Below are 21044 nucleotides of genomic sequence, written 5' to 3' on the forward strand. Positions count from 1 at the left end.
CCAAATGAACAATTCAATCCTGCCCTTGCAAAGCGTATTTAGAGCCTTCCAACACAATAGAATTAAAACTTGAAACAAAGGCTGTGTTTCTTCCATCTGTCAGTGGAAGTGCCTGTTTAATGCTCCTGCTGGCATTCAGGAAATCCTCTTACCTGGCTTCTGCTGATTCATTTTACATTTCAGCAATAAACTGAAGGAAATGCAGAGAGGGATGAGGATAAGGGACACAGCCTAAATGCACAGAGCATGGGCAACACCAACACAGCTTAAATAAGATGCTGCTAGGTTGGGTTTTCCTCCAAAGGCAGGATGGGAGGTAGAACACTGTTCCAGGCAAGGAGAGTGGGATATTTCAACCCTCCCAAAAGGGATCTCTGCCAGGCTGGTGGAAGACCCCCCTCAGGTAGGAACAGGCTCCTTGCACAAACACATTAGTGCACAGAGCAATTTATCAGGCACGTGGGAAGGGCACCAGCAAGGCACAGACTGGTTTGGTCCGGAAGGAACCTTTAAGACCATCCAGTTCCAGCCTCTGCCATGAGCAGGGAACCTCCCACCATGAGAGCCCCCAGCCCAGTGCTCCTCAGTTACCCTGAACCCCAATCAAGTGGACTATTTTTACTCTTGTGTAACATCTCACTTTCCTTCCATGCCTCAAACCAGTGCTTATTTTACATTAGAATACAAAATGCTTCTCTATTTTAAGCTCTTTGACACTTCCTCTACAGCACATGTAGAGCCAAATCTCCCTTTATTTCCTTCCAAATGCTACATAACTGCATTTAGTCACCATCCACCAATTCCCTTGCACAGATCATTAATGGATGTCCACTTGAGTCATTCTTGCCACACAGGATGAGATATCCTGATGATACCCTGAGAATATGCTCTCTGAAAGGAAAGTGTGGTGCATCTTCACAGAATAAGGTAATCTTCACATGTTGGAGCCTTTTTTTTTTTAACATATTTAACATATGAGTGAGCTGGGAACAGACTGCATGATGAAGTACCACCCAGATGGCCACCGCTTTTAGCGCCAGATTACAAAAGTGAGACATGCAGACACATTTATCTTCACTTGCTTTTGGCATGTGGAAACAATGCTTAAAAATAAGCTGGGTTGTTTCTCAATTCTTTTTTTTTTTTTTTTGCCTGTTGTTCTACCAAGGTTTCTTTAGGGGGTAAAGCATAGCTGAAGTTTGTGGGTTTCTTTTGTGGTTTGTTTGGTTTTTTTTACTGGAAGCATTTTGACTTGGTATTAAGCTTCAGTTATAATAGCCAGAGACAAAATGTCAGTCTTTAAATATTACATGTCACAAAAGACAGTGAAGTTTAAATTATTAATCATGCAAAGTCAGAAAGCAAATCTTTTGTCATCCACTTTCCACCACAAACAATTTTAATTATCAATTAAAAATGACACTCCTTTTACTGGTAATAAAATTCAAATTTACTCCTTACATGCAGCTGGCAAAACAGGAAAGTTACAAAATGAACTTTAAAAAAATCAAAGTTTTACAAAGTGTACAAAGCTTAATGCAGTCACAAGGTCTTACAGCTGTTTATCTGCTACCTGCCATTTCTCTAAGCTTCAAGAAAGGGTGCTGTGAGCATTTTCAGGCACAAAAAAAATGGCATAAAACAATTACTGAACAGCTTATCAGCATGAATTAGGCATTATAGATTAAGAAGCAAAATATGAAAATATAAGCAGCCCTGCTGAGCCTTTCCAGTCAATTTATGTCTTTAAGTCAAAGTTCTATATTAAAATCTTAGGTTGAGCTGCTTGAAAAAAAGAACTCTTATTTACTAAAGTTCTGAGTGTGCTGAGAAATTGCTCTTCAGATTGCTCCCAATTACTGCCTTTTGAAAAGGCTGCTCTTGACAACTATTGAACCAAAAGTCTTTGTTTGCCTGGAATTCTAATACCTGACTCCAATTTGAAACAATCAGCTCTTTGTCTCTCCTTCTCTCTCAGAAAATGTTTTAGTACAAATTTTTAAAAGCAGTTCCACCCAAGGCTGAGCCAGAGGATAAACTGTGTCACGCTGTGCACGAGTTCCTGACCAAGAGAGCTCCACCTTCAGTGAGGCTGTGGCAGGAGGCAGTGCCACCACCCTTTATCCAACCCTGGATACATACCCTAGTCTGTCAGTCAGGTCCCAGAGCACATTTGGTGAAGGAACTAGAGGAGATCCATCATACAGGACCACTGAAGCTCCTGTAGCAAGTGCAGACACCAGCCAATTCCACATCATCCAGCCAATCTGGAGGAGAGAAGGAACTCCCATGAGTTTGTCACTGCCTGCAGTCCTGGCAGCCCCAGCACAGCCCCAGCACTGCTGTCTGCTGGCACAGACATTTCACCCGATTTATATCCTTTTTTAACTCAGATGGGACAATCCCTTGCAGTAAAAAAAAATACCACACAAAGTGTATTTGTGGATTTGTATGAAAAGTTGTCCCATCTTCACAGGAAAAACAGGAGCTACAGGCAACTCTAAAAAGATGCACTGGTGCAGATCTGGGCAGAAACTGGACCAAAGCATGATCCCTGCCCTCATGCAAGAGCTGCCACCTTCCCCTCCACTTCCCTTGCCTGAAGTTTTCCTGCTGTTAAAGCCACACCACTGATTTTGTCTGATCACATCAGCAAGCAGGGCTGAAGCTCTGCTCACCCCCTCAGCTGTCCCAGGCCTGCATCAGCTGCATGTTCCTGCTGGATGCTCATCTAAGTGATCCTTACAAACACCTAATGAGGTGGGGATTCCACAGCTCCCTGCACACACAGCTCTAAAGCGTGAGTCAGGAGACAGGACAACTCTGAGACAAGGCAATTACCATGATCCCTCCATGGAGATATTGCAAACTGACTAGTCATGTTAAAGTTCAGAAGGGAACTCATGAGGAAAGACATCAGCCTTTTCTAACTGCCACAGTCACAGAAGGCTTAGGAACCTTTTTTTTTTTTAATCACAGCATTATAAAAAACACCCCCCACCACATAACTCCACACAGGTGAGGTTTACCCCCTTTCCTTTATCAAGCTTAGAGCTGGGCAGCTTCTTTCCTCCAAAACACAGACATAAATTCTCATCTTCAGTATGACCTAGCCCTGAAGGAAGGTGGAATCTGATTTGGAGGTGATATTGATGAGGCAGCTTGATCAATAAACCTAAGAGACTAAAAATCAATCCATTTTCCTCACCAGGTAGGTCAGAAACATTTAACATGGGTTTGACCTTTCATCAGAAAGGTCCCTGCTGCATTTTATTATTTCACCTGATTTTTTTTTTTAAACTCAGGTGGGACAATCCCTTGCAACAAAAAATTTTAACACACAAAGAAGTGTACTTGTGGATTTGTATGAAAAGCTGTCCCATCTTTACAGGAAAAAGGACATTACAGTGTTTTTAGAAAGGCCTCAAGCCCCACTTGCCGTTGTGTAGTACATGATCACATCATTGCTGCCCATGTTGCCATGAAGAATGTGTTCCTTCAGGTGCTGTATTAAGGTACCCTGCAAAAAGAGGGAAAGGAAAACACAAGATCACAGAAATGAAAAGTGAGACTCTGACAGCACATTAAGACTTAAAAACCGCTAACACAGTCAATAGCTTGCAGGCTGTACTCCAAGATTAAAGCAAGTATTTCCTTTAACTACAACTGAAGTAAATCCCAGGGCCCACCTAACAGCAGCAGCAATTGCATTCTCCATTTTCTCACATAACTTTTCAGCCTCCCTCATTAGACCTCAGCAATTCCCACTGCACATCACTTTTAATCCATGGAATAAACAACTCCCTTCCCTTCCAGCTCCACACAGCCATCAGAGTTGCAGAGTACTCCATGCAGACCCTAATTTTAACAGCAGGCTTCCAGCAGTCAGATTTTCCAAGAGAAGCCCTTTGACAGTTTCATTTTCAGTGTATTTGGGCAATGGGAGGAGTGAAGGACAGAGCTGCCATAAACTGCAGCAGCTGCTGAACATTAGCACCATGTGCCCAAATTATCTTAATCTATTAACATCTAGGAGACAAAAGACCTGACAGAACAGATCTCTTGTAAACACTGGAGTGGCTAGAAATGTGAAATGTCTCACTGCTCAGAGCATCAATATTAATAATGTCCTGGAATGTATTACTTCCTTTTGTTGGAAATGCTGCTAAACCACCTTCCTGATCATCATTAAAGCAAAACTTGCTAGGATAAATAAATCTACAGACTACTTCATTAAGTCACTTCACTGTGGTGACAAATTAATGTAGCCAATGTTAAAATAAAAAATGGTTTTTTGCATTTATGCAAGGAGTCACAGTGAAACTATTAACAGCCTCATAAGCATGAAACAAGATTTACACTGAAAGAAGATGGATTACAGATAAATATTCGAAATGAAAAAAGAGAGTCATAAAACTGGCACATGCTTCAGGAGAAAAAGCAGAAAACATTAAATAAAAATAAAGGAGTAAATCTTATTTTGACTTTGCTGCTCAAAGGAACCAGGTCTGAATTCATCTACTGCTGTCTGAACACTCTCAGCTGTCACAACGCTGCCATCTAGCTACAGCTGCCATCTTCTACAGCTGAAAATCACCCAAAAAACTGGGATTTAGAAACACTGTGTCAAACTGAATTGGTAAGGTTGCCAAGAGAAATGCAGGTGTTTACATAATTACTGCATTTATAAAAGAAAGCACATTGTCCCTGCAGGAGATTCTGAAAGAGCCACACGAAGTAGCAAAATTAAAAGTCATATTCAATTAAAATAAATACAAGTTTTCTCTTTCCTTAGTTTAGTTTTCGCTACTTCACAGTTTTGGGCCCAAAAGGGGATTTTTAACAATGGTTTTAGTTATAGGCTATGAACAATATCCCTGCAAAACCTGGTACATCTCAGGCTGGAAACAAAAGGACTCTGGGAGAAGGCAGAGCTGTTCTAAACTCACAGCCCAAAATGCTCTCTTGAATTAATTTATAGGACTCATTTACTTCTAGGACTTTTACAACCCCCCAGATAAACCCCAAGAATTTCTCACTTGACAGCAGACCTGGCAGCTGATGAAGCTCTCAGTTCTGCTGGGGAGCAGCACGAGGAGCAGCACCAGCACACCTGAGAGAAGCAGAGCAGCTCCTCAGGGCTCAGAGCAGCACTGCTCTCCAGTGGTGTTCAGCAGAGTTTGAGCATGGAACAGCCCTAGAACAGCACTCACACACCTGAGAGAAGCAGAGCAGCTCCTCAGGGCTCAGAGCAGCACTGCTCTCCAGTGGTGTTCAGCAGAGTTTGAGCATGGAACAACCTCAGAGGGATTTGCCTGCAGCTACACCAGGAATCTGCAGCGGTGCAGAGGTTTAAGCCCAAGCCTTGCAAGTCCTTGAGATGGACAGACGTGAGCTGAAGAGGATTTTATCTCAAAATTCTCTCCTTAGATAGGTGGGAGTATGGAATAACTGGAAAGGGGCTTGATATCAATGAGGCAAGAAGAACCAGTGTTTTTAGGACTAAAGAATAACAATTACTATTGTCTTTCTGCAGCACACCCAACTGGTCAAGATCACATAGCTTTTCTTCCAAGATCAAAAAAATGCTTACTCCTCTGAGTCACCATTTTTAAAATCATCTCCCATTACCTGGCTTAATTTTCTTTGTGTGTCATTTCACTGTGTAGCAAGAAAACAGAGCAGAAGCATACTGCAGAACTAGATAAACTGAGTTGTGAATTTAAAGTAAGCTGCTATTGGCATCTAAAATCAGAACAGTAGCAAACCAGCATTGGAGCATACTATAAATAAGCAATAATTGAAATGTCTTCTCCAAAATGTCATCTTTTCTTGCTGTTTTCACTGCCATTTGGTTTAAACTAAGGCTGGAAAATAAAACAAAGACAGTAGGCTAATTCTGCTTTTTTAAAAATCAAATCAATGCAAGTCATCCTATTAATTCAATTGGAAACAAGATTAAGCCTAGAACAAACAGACAAACCAAATAAAGTGTGTAAAAGACATCTAAGAATTTATTTTGCATGGACTTTATAGGCCCTATTCAAACACTGAGGTCCCTAATGTAACCATTTGCTTTTCAGCCAGATGTGTTGGCACCAGAAGAGAAATCATCCTGCATCACAACTACAGAGCTGCTCATTGGGAACAGAATCATCACAAACAACAGATCTTATTTATCCATCCATCCATCCCCTGCTCTCCTCCCCAGCAAGGATGAGCAGTCTGGACCTGAATTCTAAGGTAGCTCTGCACATGCTTCAGCTGGAGAGCAGAGCCATGATTCAGGGCAAGCTAACACAGCTAACATGGGAAAAGAAAGAACTTTGCAAAAGAAAAATTCTATTGTCTGATCTACAGCAATTTTTCATCTCTGTTTATCATCCATCACTGAACAAAACACCTGTCCTGTTTTTGCTAATCCACCTCTGCAAGTATTTAACCAGTCTATAGCCAGCACAGCTTCAAAACAGCTGTCAAACTTCAAAACCCACCTCCTTTCTTCTTCAGAAACGCTGGATTTGTGTCCCAAAGGGACCATTTTTTACCTCATGTGCTGCCTGGGAAGTTATCCTACTGATTGAGAAGATATAAAGCAGAGTGTTTACAGGCTGCAGGGGATTTGTCTGTGGGCAAATCCTCCAGTCCTTGCCATCAAAGAGAGGCAAGAACACACACACTGGGGGCACAGCATCAAAGGATCCTGCCCTCAGGGCAGCCAGCCCTGCAGGATGCTCCTCCTGACTCCAAGAACTAACAGCAGAAATGAGGGACTCTGGCTAAAAGCTGTGCAGTTCCATTTGTACACATTGGTACAAATGCCAACACATCCTGCCTGTCTTAAATGGGGGGAAAAAAACTGCCTTCGATTAAGGATTACAGCAAAATTAAAGTTTTAACAATACTGCAGTCACTTCCTCTATTTTAAGAGCTTTAGAACATCGACAGCAAGTGGAAAGCATGAAGGCAAGGGTCATTCTGGCACCAGTACCAGATATTATCTTTAACCATAAGACACTGCCCCAAGCAGTTTCCATACAATGCAAAACCTCCATTCAAGGAGATTCCAATCTGGCTTACTTCCTTGAAGGATTGATGAGGATGACATACTCTAAACTGATAAACATGAAGAATGTTCAAGGTCAAAAATTATCCAGATAAGAACTGCAAGCTCCCTATGGGCCTCAAGCTAACAATGTCCAAAAATCAGCTGCAAACACCCAATTCAGGTTCTTTGGTTTTTCTTCAATTATCAGTCAGACCACTTCAACTGCTGCTTTTGTGAATGACACTTGCTCCCAGGAAACCCCTGAAATCTAAAAGACCTCCACACTGACTTCTAAACCAAAGCATTTTATATCCTTACCAATCTTCCACACTTGCTTTCAAATAGCCACTAACAAATAAAAAGGTTCACTGCCAAGTTACTGAGAAACTGTCAGCAATCAATTCTTCCTTAAAACATATCACAGTGTGATGCTGTTAAAGGAAAAATGTAAGGCAAGCAGTTAAGCACAGCCAGTGCAGCTCCAGGAGGGAGGACATACCCCTGCTGAGTGAACCATGCATTTTGGTGCCCCTGTGGTGCCTGAGGAATACATGATAAAGAGAGGATGGTTGAAAGGCAGCTGCTCAAACTCCAGCTGGGGAGGCTGGTCTCCTTTCCCAGTGGCAAGGAAATCTTCTAAAAAGACACTGTGTAAGAAGGAGGGGAAAAAAAAAAAAAAAGGAACATTTGAAAACTTCCTGAAAGCATTACCCCAGCCCATGTGTAAGATCACCTCTGTACCCAAGTAATGTTCCCATTACCTGTTTGGAATCTTAGAAATATCTATGGCTTCTCTTGAAGATACATATGGAATCACCACCACTTTTTTTAGGTCTGGAAGCCCTGGAAGAAGGAAGAGCACAATTATTTCCTACATTCAGTTACATAAGCAAGCTTTTCTGCCTGATTGAATCATACAGTGCAATGCACTAAGTAACACAAATAATTCTGATGTGCTGAGTATTGAAACCCCAGAGGACTGAATTGTTACCCAAGATATAATTTCCTCAATGCTGCTAGCCTTTTATGTGCAATCTCTAGTGCTGTAATACCTCCCCCCACTTGTCTTCAGCACTTTGAGCTTAAAAACACCCTCATCAGCCCCTGTTCCCCTGCTTCTACTGTTGGCTAATTTCTGATGATCTATTAAAGTTAAGCAAGCAGAAGAGAGGTAAAATTACAGAATAAACCAGCTTTTACCCAAATCTCTTCTGAAAACCTCAGTGGCCTGCAGAGAAGTAAGCTGTAAAGAAGTAGCTGTAAAGAAGGAAGGACAGCAACAAGGAGTGGCAGTGCAGGCTCTGAGTGCCCACAGAACCACAGGTGGGATGCAGTGAAATACCTTTTACCACCCTCAGCAGCTTTTCCAAGTGGTTGTGCTCTTTGCCATTGTATATAACAGCTTCGACAGAGAAGATGAGCTTAGGCTGAATTTGGGAAAATCTGTCCAGTACACCCTAAAGAGAAAAAGAAAAATGTGTTCAAAATGTGAAATTGACTGCTACAGTAAGAAATTTCAAATTTCAAAACAAGCAAGGATTAAGAACAAGAATTAACAGGAGAGTTGTTAAAAGACTGCCTGCTTGTCTTTCACTCACTCAAGATCTCTGAAGCACAACAGGTTTGTAACAATCTTTTATCACCCCCAAACACATCAACCAATGATAAAACCCCCACAGATCACAGAACTTCCTTTATGGAAGGGCCAAGCTCACAAAGCTCTAAACAGCTTAAAAAAAATCACCTTTCAAGGCAGATTAGGTTTATGTAAAGAGGACAAGCAGCTGTGATGTGAGCAGGAACTGGGCACCTGATGTCCATGAAGGTGCACAGCATGATGTCCTGCAGGAAGGAGCTCCACGTGCCCCAAGCTGCTGTGACAGAGCACCAGGGCTGGGGGAACAAGCACCAGTCCTGGGGGAGAAGCATTTATGTGGTGAGGCGGCCCCCACATGAACTGCCAGCTTCGTTCTGCCACCACTAACAAAGGTTTTTAGCAAAATAAATTGATGTTGAACACACACAGACTACCAACAAAAGATACCACAGCTCCTATAGAATCACCATAGCACAGCACATTCAAATGCTAAATTTTCAGGTGTCTCCTCCAGTTTACACCGTGTTCAGGAATTTACCACAGCTATCATCCTATTTGAGATTAAAACCCTTCTGGCATTTACTTTTTTCCATGTACACTGCATGCAGCAGCCTACCAGAAATGGATCTTTTTGTATTCAACAGCAAGAAGCAAATCCTTTCAATAAAAGCTCTCAGCACACTGATGTTCAAACCTCTCCAGCTCCATTACTTGAAGCATTAAGAACTACAAGATTACACAATACTGTAAATTGTCAGCTAAGTGTTCAAGAACAATCTCATAAATCATGTTGCAGAAATCAGACTTGAGTCATCTGCCTGTTCTTCCCAGCATTCTTTATTCTTCTGTTTTCTATTTTGCCCTCTACATTGCAGCCAAAATGAGAAACAAATTATTACCAAATCAGTAGATGAGAGCAAAAACATCACAATCAGCTCATCTCTGTTACACTCCTTTCCAAGCTGAGCTGCTCAGCATTGAAAAAAAATCTGCTACAAAAGGACAGGAGTCCAGTCCTGACAATTTCTTCAGGTAAGGTATAGGGATATGGCTGAACATAAATGTATTAGCTGAGAATGTCACTTTCCCTCCTATATTTCCTTTTTATTGCTCACATTGTAGGAAAATACAGTGACAATGCACTGACATGCACATCTACCAATTGCTTTAAAACAAAAAATCACCAGAATCTGTTCTGGAAACAGAAGAAGTTTTCAAGAAGGCCCTAGTGTGTTACCTAACAAACTCAGAAATGGAGATTTAATTAATACATTACAGTTCTTCTCTAAGGGAGGGTAAAATGAAGTCAAATTTCCTGCTGCTTTGGTATACTCTCATACCTCCTCCTCTGTGGCATTTCCCAGGAGCAGACCAAGCAGGCTGACACGTGCTGGGTACATTTATATGTGTGTACACACCCTCATGCTGAGTGCAGAGCACAACACACATCCCATTTCCATGCTGCCTGATGTTTAAATATTAAGATCAATGAGCACTAAGGATACTCTAAAGAGAAGAATCAAATCTGAAGTGTGAATCAGAAGCAGAGATGGGCTCCATTTCTCAGAGTCCTACCAAATCTGCTAACACACCCAGTTAGATTCATTAGCACTGGCAGGATCAAATCCCACAGGGCATTCTGATATGATACAAAGGCAATACAAACAGATGGAACATGTAATTGCTACACTGCAGCTTTAATCCAACCAGACAGCTCAGCAAGGAATTCCTTCCACGAAAAGCTCAGGTGTAGCAGATATGGCTCATTCCAGTCCACGAGGCTCCAGTTCAGTCCAAAAAATTGTGCAGGGCCCCACAGATGGAGCTGCACTGAGCTCACCAAAGGCTCCTCAGCCAGTTCTGGGAGCAGAGCTTCTCTATAAACTTAGAAATCCAACCATTTCTCATGCACAGGCCACCAGTTTCCCATTAATTTATGGAGATGGATAACAGGGAGTAGAGAGATGAAGCAGCAGCTGCCAAGAGTGGCGTTGTGCGTGGGAGGCAGCTCAGTGGTTCTCTGACAGCAGACTTCCTCAACGCTTGAAGCCTTTGGAGGGATGGCATTCAGAGCCTGCAGTGTGTAGGCAGCTCTGAGGAGTGACATTTCTGTGCTTCACAAAGCACATACACACTATTGGACTTCAAACGTTGAAAATGCTACGCGATTTCTCCAAGCGCAAAAAATCCTCGTTTGTATTAACAGGACTAATGCAACTTCACAAAAAGGAGGAATAGCTTTTCCTCAGGGTAGAAGCCACTGTCTCTGAAGGCCTCTGCTGATCTCCCTCAGGATTTTAGGATGCCAAAGGAAAATAAATGATATTGATGGCACTGCAGCTCCAAGGCTGAGCTATCATTAAAAAGCTATCACAAAAAACTAAAAGCTGGGCACTGCAAACAACAGCACACCAACAAGGACAGAAAACATACCAGCCCTTTGTAATGCAAGTTAAGTGAACAATTTTCCCCCAGATAAGAAATCGAATCACATTGCACAGAAAGTACTCCATACCATCATTTTCTGAGCAAGCAGAAAATATTTGTAGAACAGATTGATCATTACATGCTGTAATGATTTTTTTAATCATTTTTTTCCCAATGATACACTCTCAAGTGTAAGAGCATGGAATGCTGCTGCCCTCTAGTGCTAGTCCAGGAATGATTATTCCATACATTTTCCCAGCCACTGGGGTTTAACACCAAAATTGAGGGTTTTATTTAAAAACATTGTTCTCCACACTGTGCAATTAAAAGAAAAAAAATATATTTTTCATATATAAACTTTTAGATAGAAGAAAGGCTCACTACCCCCTTAGAACTGATTTAGATCTGTTGTTGATGTATGAAAAAAACTTTCCAAACAAAGCAGAATATATTCCCAAAGCTTCCAGGTCACACCTGTTCAGATGTCGATATCTCACACGCAGCATTTATTTCTACACTAAAAAGAGTTAATCAGGTTAGTGATATTAGAATGAAATTCCTCACTGTTGGCAAATAAAGCCTTGTGGAAAAGACCAAGCAGGGTGGTGCTGAGTTCACCCTGACAGGAGGCCAAGGATGGGACTGCTTAGGCAAGGAAATTGGAGTGTGGAAAGCAGAGTGTGGCTAAGCAGCCTGGGGCAGGATTTGGGAAGAAGAGCCAAGCCTCAGACAACTCTGTTGCACTGCTGCTCATTTGCATATTTGATATAATAAAAGCTCACCAAGACCATGGAGTCCATCTGAAAATATCCCAACAGTGAGCAGCTAAAGCCACTCAAACCACCAAGCTGCTAATCAGCAGCGACAACCGAAAGCGAGCGGGTTTGTGTGTTTTGGAAAAGCTCTGGAGCGCCAGGGCTGTGCCAGGAGGTGGCAGCAAGACTGGAGGGAACAGAACCCATCTGGCACCTGAATTCATCACCCTCACCTTGGTCTGGGACACAGAGAGGCTGTTCTGCACAGGCACTGAGGTTACTCACGTTAATGCCGAAGTCTGGGGATGTGGAGCTCCAGATGGCACCGATGCTCGCAGCGGCCAGCATCGCTTCCACCGCGTGGATGCCGTTGGGCAAATAACCTAGGGCAGAGGTGGAATGGTTACACATGGAACAGCACTAAAAAAGTCTATGTAATGCATACAGTAAACAGGTTTTAAAAATGCAGAATCCTAGAATGAAAACTTTAAAAGTTTTCCACACAATCAATGTCGTACCTTGAAGCCAAATCAGTTACGTAAGAAATTAGCAATAAATGCATTTACAAAAATAATTTGTATCAGGGTTTTTATCTACAATATTGCTCCCAATTTACAAGTGTTCCTGCTTAATAAGCCTTTCAGGATAAGAGGGCAGCACACTGAGAAGAGTAACTTGGGAGAGAAAATTAATGAATTGATTAGAGTACACAGATTAAGAATACAGCAGCATTCAGGGAAATAGAACAAGACTGTAGGAACAGCCATTAGAGAAAGAACCAGTATCTGTAAGGAAAGATTATAAATAGCTCAAGAGCAGATATTCAGCTTCACAAAGCTAAATCTTGTCTGGTAGACAGTGCCAGAATCTCAAACACAAACAAGCAAAACCAGTGTCTCAGCTGATAGAGTGGGACAAGCCCTGGAACATTCCCACACAAATGTGGCTCTTCAGGTTCCTCTCATTAGCTTGCAGCAAGATTTCAAGATTTAAATTCAATTTATCACAACATATAGAATAAATTAATGTCAAGAAAGTCAGATTTTAGTTTCAGTGGAGCTCAAGTTCAGCAGCTCTGCAGAAGGTGCTGTTGAATCTGACTCTGCACTTCCCAGAATCCAGCCCACAAATGAAAACATGCAACTGGAATTCACACTGAGGTGGATCAGGAGTTTCAGATCACCTTTCTTAAGCAACCAAAAAGCTGTCCAAGTACTTTAAAAAAGCACTGGATGGGTCTAGTTGCGGTACTCTGACATTTAATTAGAATTCTACATTTGGAAGCAAAACTTAAATGGCAATAAAAATGCTTTCCAAGCTGTTCAACAGCAGTGGTGGGCACTGAGACCTTGGACTGCAGGTGCACCCTGAGGATCTACAGACAGCAAACACTCACCAGTGCCAGGCACTTCTCAAAGAGGGATATTTATGGATGGACATTTCAGGACAGCAACTAAGATCACACATCTTAACAGCAATTTCTGCTATCTTAATATTACCAAGTGAAAAGATACCAAGAGGGATTTTTGTGATTTTTTTTGCTACATTGCTTGGAAAAGAATTCCATCCTTTTTCAACTTTTTATAAAGTGAATTTTAAAATTAAGTCTTAAACTGAGATTCTTCCTCATTCAAAAATGAGTGAAATCAGTTTTTTAAGCCAGCAGTGCCACTGCAGTTACTGAAAGCTGTTGTGCTTTTGGGAGTAGTAACTTTTTAAAACAGCATTATGACTTAAGCCCAACAATGTCTGGAAAACAAACAGCTGTGAATAAAAGCCTCATGCCATGTTAAGATATAAATTACTCCCTAGAACTGCCTACAGCTTATAGTGGCTTGTTCCATGAAGTTCTTAAGCACAAAGTGCAGCAAAAGCTCATGCCCATAAAAGCATTATTTATTTTGCTGTTTTTCCTTTGGGGTCAAGGCTTATACAAGGCACAGTATCCCAAAATCTGTGATTTTTCTTGTAAGATAAATATTCCTCCCTAAATAATTTGAAATATATGAACCAGAACAGACCAAAATATCATTTTGTATGACGAAAGCAGGTCTTTAATGCCAAATATTTCCACTGAGTGCTTTTTGGATGGGATCATCATGGGGCCAGAGTGCAAAGAACACTGAGAGATCTCTCCCCATGCTCTGGAGCAATTGTTACAGTTCTAAGTAATTCTCCATTTCACCACTGCACACAAAAGCCCTCAAGGCAAGATCACAGGTCTCTGCTGATTACTGTGAGCCAGACAATTAAATCATTACTTTCATTTGTCAGCTGGCTTTGAGGTGATGGTTGAGTTTTGGAGGATCCCAGCCAAAAGTGCCCAGAGGTACAAAACATGCACAGCAACTGACTCTGCATTTCTGTGCCTTCACCCGATCCCAGAAGCCTTGCTGCTCTCTGGGATCTCACAGATTTGTCCCAACAGCACCACAAATAAAAATATGGGTCTGCTCTGGCTCTCCAAACAGCAGAGTAAGGACTCATGTTCCTTTTCAATCAACAGCTAAATGACACAAATTACTTCTCCTGCCAGTCTATTGGATTAAAACTGGATTCTCCTTTAGAAATAAGTAAAATTATTTTTTAATTCCGCCCACATCTGAGATTCTCAGACTGATCACAACAAGTGCCATGTCTGTAAAGCTCCCTGCATTTGACTGTGCCCCTCGAGATACCAGCACACTCCTCAGGGTGCTCAGTGGGCTGACACAGGTCCCCAGGGTCTAAAACTGGAGAAACAGGAATGTTGCTGACAAAGAGGATGAAAAAGGCAACTTCTTTAGCTGGATTAACATCAGGCAGGAGTCACAGAGCCTGTGTACAAAAGCTCTGTATTATGGAGGAATAATGGTATTGCTGATTTAAATATTTATCATGTTTGCTCATATATTTAACTAGAGCCTCCATGATCCTTAATATTTCAGCTAAGGATCAGAACTAGGATTTGTCAGCATGGGGAAGGCTACAGAAGGTATTTTATCTCTGCATCTTCCCTTTACCCCTCTCTTGAAGGTGCTAAGGTGGAAACTATCTTCTGTCACCAGAAAGGAAAGTTTTTCCTGCTTTGGGCAACCTAGAAAGCAAATTAATAAAGGGCTCAAAACAGGAGCTGGGAACACATCAAGCAGGAATATCAGAGTATGACACACATGGGTCCCAGCAGCATTCCTCCTGACTTATAAAATGTATACAGTCTCCATAAAAACAGACAAACAGAAGTTTTACCTGACATAAAACCTGTTGTCATTGTGCCAAGTGGCATTTTAAAAACAAACACTCTCTGGATTTTTTTTTTTAAGAGGCACTTACAGCCTGATCTGCTCAGGACTAAGTGCCTCAGCATTTTCTGTCAGTTGTTATTTGCTTAATCTAGCACACACCAAGATTACACTCACATGTGTTCATTTACGCTGCAGCACTTTACCAACAAAATAGGTAAAAACTGTAGTCCAAAAATTGGATATCATTATGCTGAAAACTGTGGCAAAAGTCTGATTTCTCAGAGTGCTGAGAACATGTTCCATGCAAGCACCTAATGCCTTCATCAAGTTTAATAAAGGTTTCCTCTTGGAAAAAGATACCCAAACATTCAGCTTGGAAGGAAATAAAATCAACAATTGAACTGGGACCTAACCCTAAGCTGCATCAAAGGTTTTTTTTGAGCCTTGAAAGAACACATCAGGAAGAAGGAAAATAGGTAGCAGCAACTAAAATATCTTCTCAATGTCATATTATTGAACTACACCATTCTCAAACTGAACAGAATTCCAAGACCAGACTCCCATTTTCCCTTTCCAGCCTTTCCTACTCCTGTAGGACTTGCAAGTGGCCACCCTGCCTAACAACAACTGTGGCCTGAAGCTATTAGTGCCCCACTAATCTTCTTACAAAGCTAGCTTTAAAACCCACGTAAGCAACCAGGGCTAATACAGTTGCTATAGATAAAATAGCAGCTTTAGACAATGGAATTCATGGATGTTTTGTTGAGGATGTTTTTGTGTGAATGCATGGGGAAGATCAGATTGCCTTTAACTGCTGACTTGTAACAGAGCAAAGCTGGCTACTGGCATAGGATAGAAGCAACCTATCCAGAGAGGAGAAACATCACCTCAGTTGTATTTTATTCTTATTTTAGACATTGTTGTTTGCCAAACAGAAGGGCAGTGGGAGACCAGGAGTATCACACGTGTGGATGTGGGCAGCTTGCAGTAGGTGTTCTGTGCCTCACCCAACTGTTCAAGCACCACTGACAGTACTGCAAGACATCTTCAGAGGAAGAAAGATGTTTCACAACACATCTGCTTCAATTATGCTCACTATTAAGTGCTCTCAGTGATGGAAAGGGAAGACTGGAATGAAATCAAGCTGGAAAAGTGCTGACACCACTGCCTGTCCACCCACACTCACCCACCTCCAGCTTCAACATACTATTACTGTCATGATGCAACCATGAATTGTATTGAACAAACTAGGGGGTATGTTAAGTATAATGAGAAGTTAAAGCAGTCTTGTCTTAGAGGCAGCAAAGCATGGAGATGAAATTCACAGGAAAACAACGGTAATAGTCTCATGTGTAATTCTAACAGCTCAAATTTTAAGAGAAAGTGTCAACAAAGGGTGTCAGAACCTGACAGGCTGACTACACGTTAGGCAGCCGTAATGAAGTTCATAGAATATCTCCTTTCTATTTAAAAACTGATTTTTCAGAAGCAGTAGAAGCATGCCCTGTGCTACCACTATGAACCACAGTGGGAATTGCCTTTCCCTCTGCCATCTGCTCAAAATTCTGGGACAAATTACATCCCTGGGAATTCCAGCAAGTTTTGGATAGCCTGATTTTTGATACCACAAGTGGGTGTAAGACTCCAGCCTCCCCACCCAACACTCCATGTGTCTCTTCCCCAACTCAGTTTGGGAAGCTCCAGCCCCTGACTGCAACATTACAGTTGAGCTCTCTCAACAACTGCCAATATCCCCAGGCACAGCAGAGAAACAGAGGAAAGAAGACCCCAGAGAAGTATCTAAAGGGACTTTATTAATCCCTTAAAAAGCTATCAACTACGCTTTTTAATTTAAATGAGAGGTAAGCCAGCCACCAAAACAAGAAAAATTCAAAAATCAGCCAGCCTGCAGTGCTAAACAAGACAGTCATTAACTGAAAGCAACTGTTACTAAAATTGTAATTGCATTATTAGCAGCACAGGCTACAGCTGTACATATTTCAAGACCATGTTTCCTCCAGCCACAGAGTACATTTTCCCCGCTGCTGCTGCTCAAGAAACAGTCAGGTATGAACATGACAGCATTAAGATTGAAAATTGAGATAAAATTAGAGCATCTCTATCTTCATTCAGACAACCCTTCTCAACTTCACTGTATGGTTCATACCTAATTAAGGATTTAGCTTTAATTCTGTGTTAAAAACCAAGCCACCAGCTGTGATAATTTCATGTTTGGCTGCCAGTTCCAGAGCATACTCATACAATATGCAAGAAATGAGCTCTACTGAGTAGATTTACATTTCCAGGTCATAGTTGTGGGTTTAAAATTTGGTTTTCAAGACACAGGTTTAAGTTTGTAGCATGCAGAAAACACATCAAGAGTTTCATCACTGTGGGTTTGCATCATATAAGAATTTACACACACTTATTTAGGATAATGGCCAAGTGTTGCTCAAAGAACATGGGATTCCAGCAGTACAATGATACAAACACCAGAACTGCCAGGTAGGAGCCAAGGAGTTTCTAGGATATCACAGGTCTGACTTGCACTACTCTGACAAATAAAAGAATAACACAGCACAAAACAGAGGTGAAGCAGCTCAGCTGGAAGATCAAACCCAGCAATTTAAAAATAAATGAAACTCCTTCCCAAGCCTGGACTGCACACTGGACAAGCTGTTCACAGGACAAAAGCCTGTCTATACAGAAAAACACACATGACAGTCTCTTGACAGGAAATACTGCTGCAGATGTGGTGAGCTGCTGAAAGGATCACAGGGCTCTAACTCCAATCTCTGCACTGCTGACTTGAAGAGTTACTGCCCAGCAGCTGCCCACTGGCACATTCTGGTGGCAGGACAAGTTCTCTCCTGCACACCTGCAGCTCAGAGCTGGCTTACCTGGGGCCACAGGGTCAGCAACTGCCAGTGCCACCAGGACAACCAGCCCTGGACCATCATTTCCAGAGTGCCCCCACATCAATCTCCCAGACCTTGTGACTCCAAGCTCAGCTAGAGGCACAGTCTCCATCACCTCTGCTTCCACAGAACTTCTGAAGCACACCTTGGTGAATGAAGCATTTTCCTTCCTCTTTCAGTGCTAGAGAACCTGCAGGGCTAATCCAGGTTCCTTCCCTCTAGAAATCCATTTCCTACAAATGTAAATACAGCAGCACAAGAGCCTTCTCTTTAGAATGTTTATGTGAATTTTTCTGTGAAACACCATTTCACAGTCATGTCTCTGTAATTCTGACTACTCACTCGCACATTTCAGAAAATAAAATCCCACCTCCTGTCCCTTGAAAAAATTACTCACCCACAACTCTGTCTCCTACTTTTATTCCCATCTTCCTCATGGCTGCAGCATACAAAGCTACAGCTTGTCTCAGTTCTTCAAAAGTAACTTTCAGGATTTCTTCTTTGCCTTCCCCTGAGGAAAGAAAATTACAGCAATCTGTCAAAAATAAGGCATTGCAACACGAGTCTAGTACAAACAACTAATCCTAGAAGGATAGAAAGCAGTTCTGAGAGAACAGCTTCTACTAATATTTGTATTTTTGCTTTTGAAGTTCCTCTTATGCTGCACCAAGAACTCTTCTTTTTAATGGGAATCAAGTATTAACCATTGGTATTTGTTCAAAAGGCATGAGGGCGTTTATAAAGATAAACACATCTGCAGAAACACAAACTATTCACTGGAGAAAGGTGAGCTCTCAAGGAGGATTCATGGCAAACAGACTGCACTCACAAAGGCTAATTTCTAACATGGTAAGAACCTCATTTTCCCTTTTTGCTCAGTTTTCTCATCAGGTCTAGGAAGCAGCACCAGCTTCCAAGTTCAGATTTTATTACAGCAAGTCAGTGACTAGGAAATCATGCACGTCCAGGCCTGACTTCTGATACGCTTTTGGAACATCTGCCTTTGCCAACATAGCAGAAAACAAATAAACTGAACTGGACTCAATTCACCTCTGACAGGATCTGCAGGGTGTTTTCCCTATTGTACAGAAAGTCAGGTGTTACATAAGCTGCTAATAAATCACTCGTGAAACAAAACAAATAAACCTAAATGTTATGAAAGCAAAAATCTGTCCCCTTCAAGTCCCTTCCTGCATTTGCTCAGTGTGACTGCTGCAAACACATGGCCTGTCCTATTTCCAGTGCCCAGCACTTCTCATGAGGACACACGTGCCAAGGATGCCACAGGAAAGGTGAGTGCACACCTGCTCCTTTCAGAACAGCTGCCCTCAGTCTGACTGCCTTCAGCAGGGAATGGTATTTTTTACTCTTCTGCCTTCTTAGACCTTCACACCAATAAATCTGGACTTGCACAGAGCAAGGGAGCAGATCATGATGTAAAACAACCCAAGTCCTTGTTACGTGTAGTTCAGAAGCTGAGCAGGGACTGCCAACAGAGCCTGGGTTCCCACAGAGCAACAGGAAATGAGACAATGATCTTGCTCCATGATTAAAGCCCCAGGAGAAGGGAATCACAAAAAATATTCACAACAAGTGAAACTGTTTAGGAAAGTTACATTTACATTCCTATGCCCTGTGACATCCACAAGGCTCCCACAGAATCATCCCCAGTGAACACAAACCTGACTCAGGCCCCTAAACCACCACTCTGACCTTGCAGCAGGGAGTTGTCAAAAAATACTCTGACTTAAGAGGTCTTAAGAAGATTAAACACAGTAGAAGGTCACAAAAGAAATGCAGGTGGAAGTCTGTTCACCACAGAGGAGACAATTGTTCATTCCAGCATTCTTACAATAATCAACTAGGAAATAATTTTGTTCCTCTTGCTATCACCTCCAGTGAACATGTGACAAAGCAGTCTCTGATACACCCATGACTTCCTAACAAAAAGACCTACAGAACAATGTAATCCTATGTCAAACCAAGCAATTCACTGAATTGATAATAATTCCTGTGATAATCTGAAGTGACAATATTTAATTCCACTTTCTCAAGTCGCATATTTAGCTTTTAACACTAATAAATCAGTCACATCAATTCTCCATACATTTAGAGTTGACTTATTAATCAATGTCTGGCATTCAGGTACAAAATGTACTCAACTACACTGACTTTTTTTCCTCCACTAAATAATACATAATAAGTTTTCTAATGATCTCTGAAACTCTGAAAGTGATGACTCAAATTACTTTAAAGCCAGCTTTTGGTTACAAGCCTCATTTCCATCAGACTTTACCAGATCAATTCTTACTCCACCAAAACTGGGTCGCAGATTTCACCATCCTCTTTGAGCTGGTAGTTGATTTTAATATACATGAGATCAGGTTTCAATACCTTTAACCAGTGAAATGTAACTGTTAAGTATTTCTCCAGCAATAAGCTTGCAGAAGGTGACTGTTGCCTCACACAGCTGTTTAAAAACAGTTTATTTGTAACTCAAAAACTAAATCCCACATTGCTAAAATCAGAACATTAAGATTTTTAACACCTACACAATCAATGCAGATTTCTGCACTGTTTTCTCTACTGAGGAGCTGTAAGGCTTCATTGATGAGACATGAAGAAGCATCACTGCTTGGTCAGTCGCATGGTAAGGATTAGGCCCAGCAGAAGAGAAGCCCCAAATGCAGCTCCCTCACACACCTGCACAGATGCTAATCCCACCCTACAGAGATCAGAGCTGGTTCTTAAAGTTACCAAAGTCAGCAGACAAAAAAAAAAGTCCCTTTTCTGTGTCTTATCATGACCATCCTTATGAGTGTATACAGATTTTACTAGACTCAAATCCTCAGCGTAACAAAAATTAAGACTGAGATTTGGCACTCCAGAGAAGTAAAATTCCAAATCTTCCAGGCACATAACTTGTTTCTGTGGTGCCAAAAGCAGAGCTAATTTCTGCCAAAACCCTCTGTAGCTCTCAGTATTCCTAAAATAAAAGGCATAGGAAGAGGGTGGGAAGGACATTATCAAGATAGAGTGCCAAGATACTTCCTGAAGGCAAGCAGTAGGTGAGTG

The 21044-nt window shown here is 41.6% G+C and overlaps 1 protein-coding gene across 1 annotated transcript in view; it reads right to left on the reverse strand.

Moving 5' to 3' along the window:
- The window catches only part of AACS (acetoacetyl-CoA synthetase), a 39750-nt gene that overhangs the window by 9744 nt on the left and 8962 nt on the right, over positions 1-21044 (reverse strand). The window contains exons 5-11 of the mRNA XM_086856437.1: positions 18367-18480; positions 12113-12210; positions 8391-8505; positions 7810-7891; positions 7548-7695; positions 3440-3520; positions 2143-2267 (exon numbers count right to left, since the gene is read on the reverse strand). Of these exons, the coding sequence (XP_086712563.1) occupies positions 2143-2267; positions 3440-3520; positions 7548-7695; positions 7810-7891; positions 8391-8505; positions 12113-12210; positions 18367-18480 (763 nt within the window). The remainder of the gene's footprint in view (positions 1-2142; positions 2268-3439; positions 3521-7547; positions 7696-7809; positions 7892-8390; positions 8506-12112; positions 12211-18366; positions 18481-21044) is intronic.

This window comes from Cyanistes caeruleus, chromosome 18 (assembly GCF_971803275.1).
Source record: "Cyanistes caeruleus chromosome 18, bCyaCae1.hap1.1, whole genome shotgun sequence".
NCBI lineage: Eukaryota > Metazoa > Chordata > Aves > Passeriformes > Paridae > Cyanistes > Cyanistes caeruleus.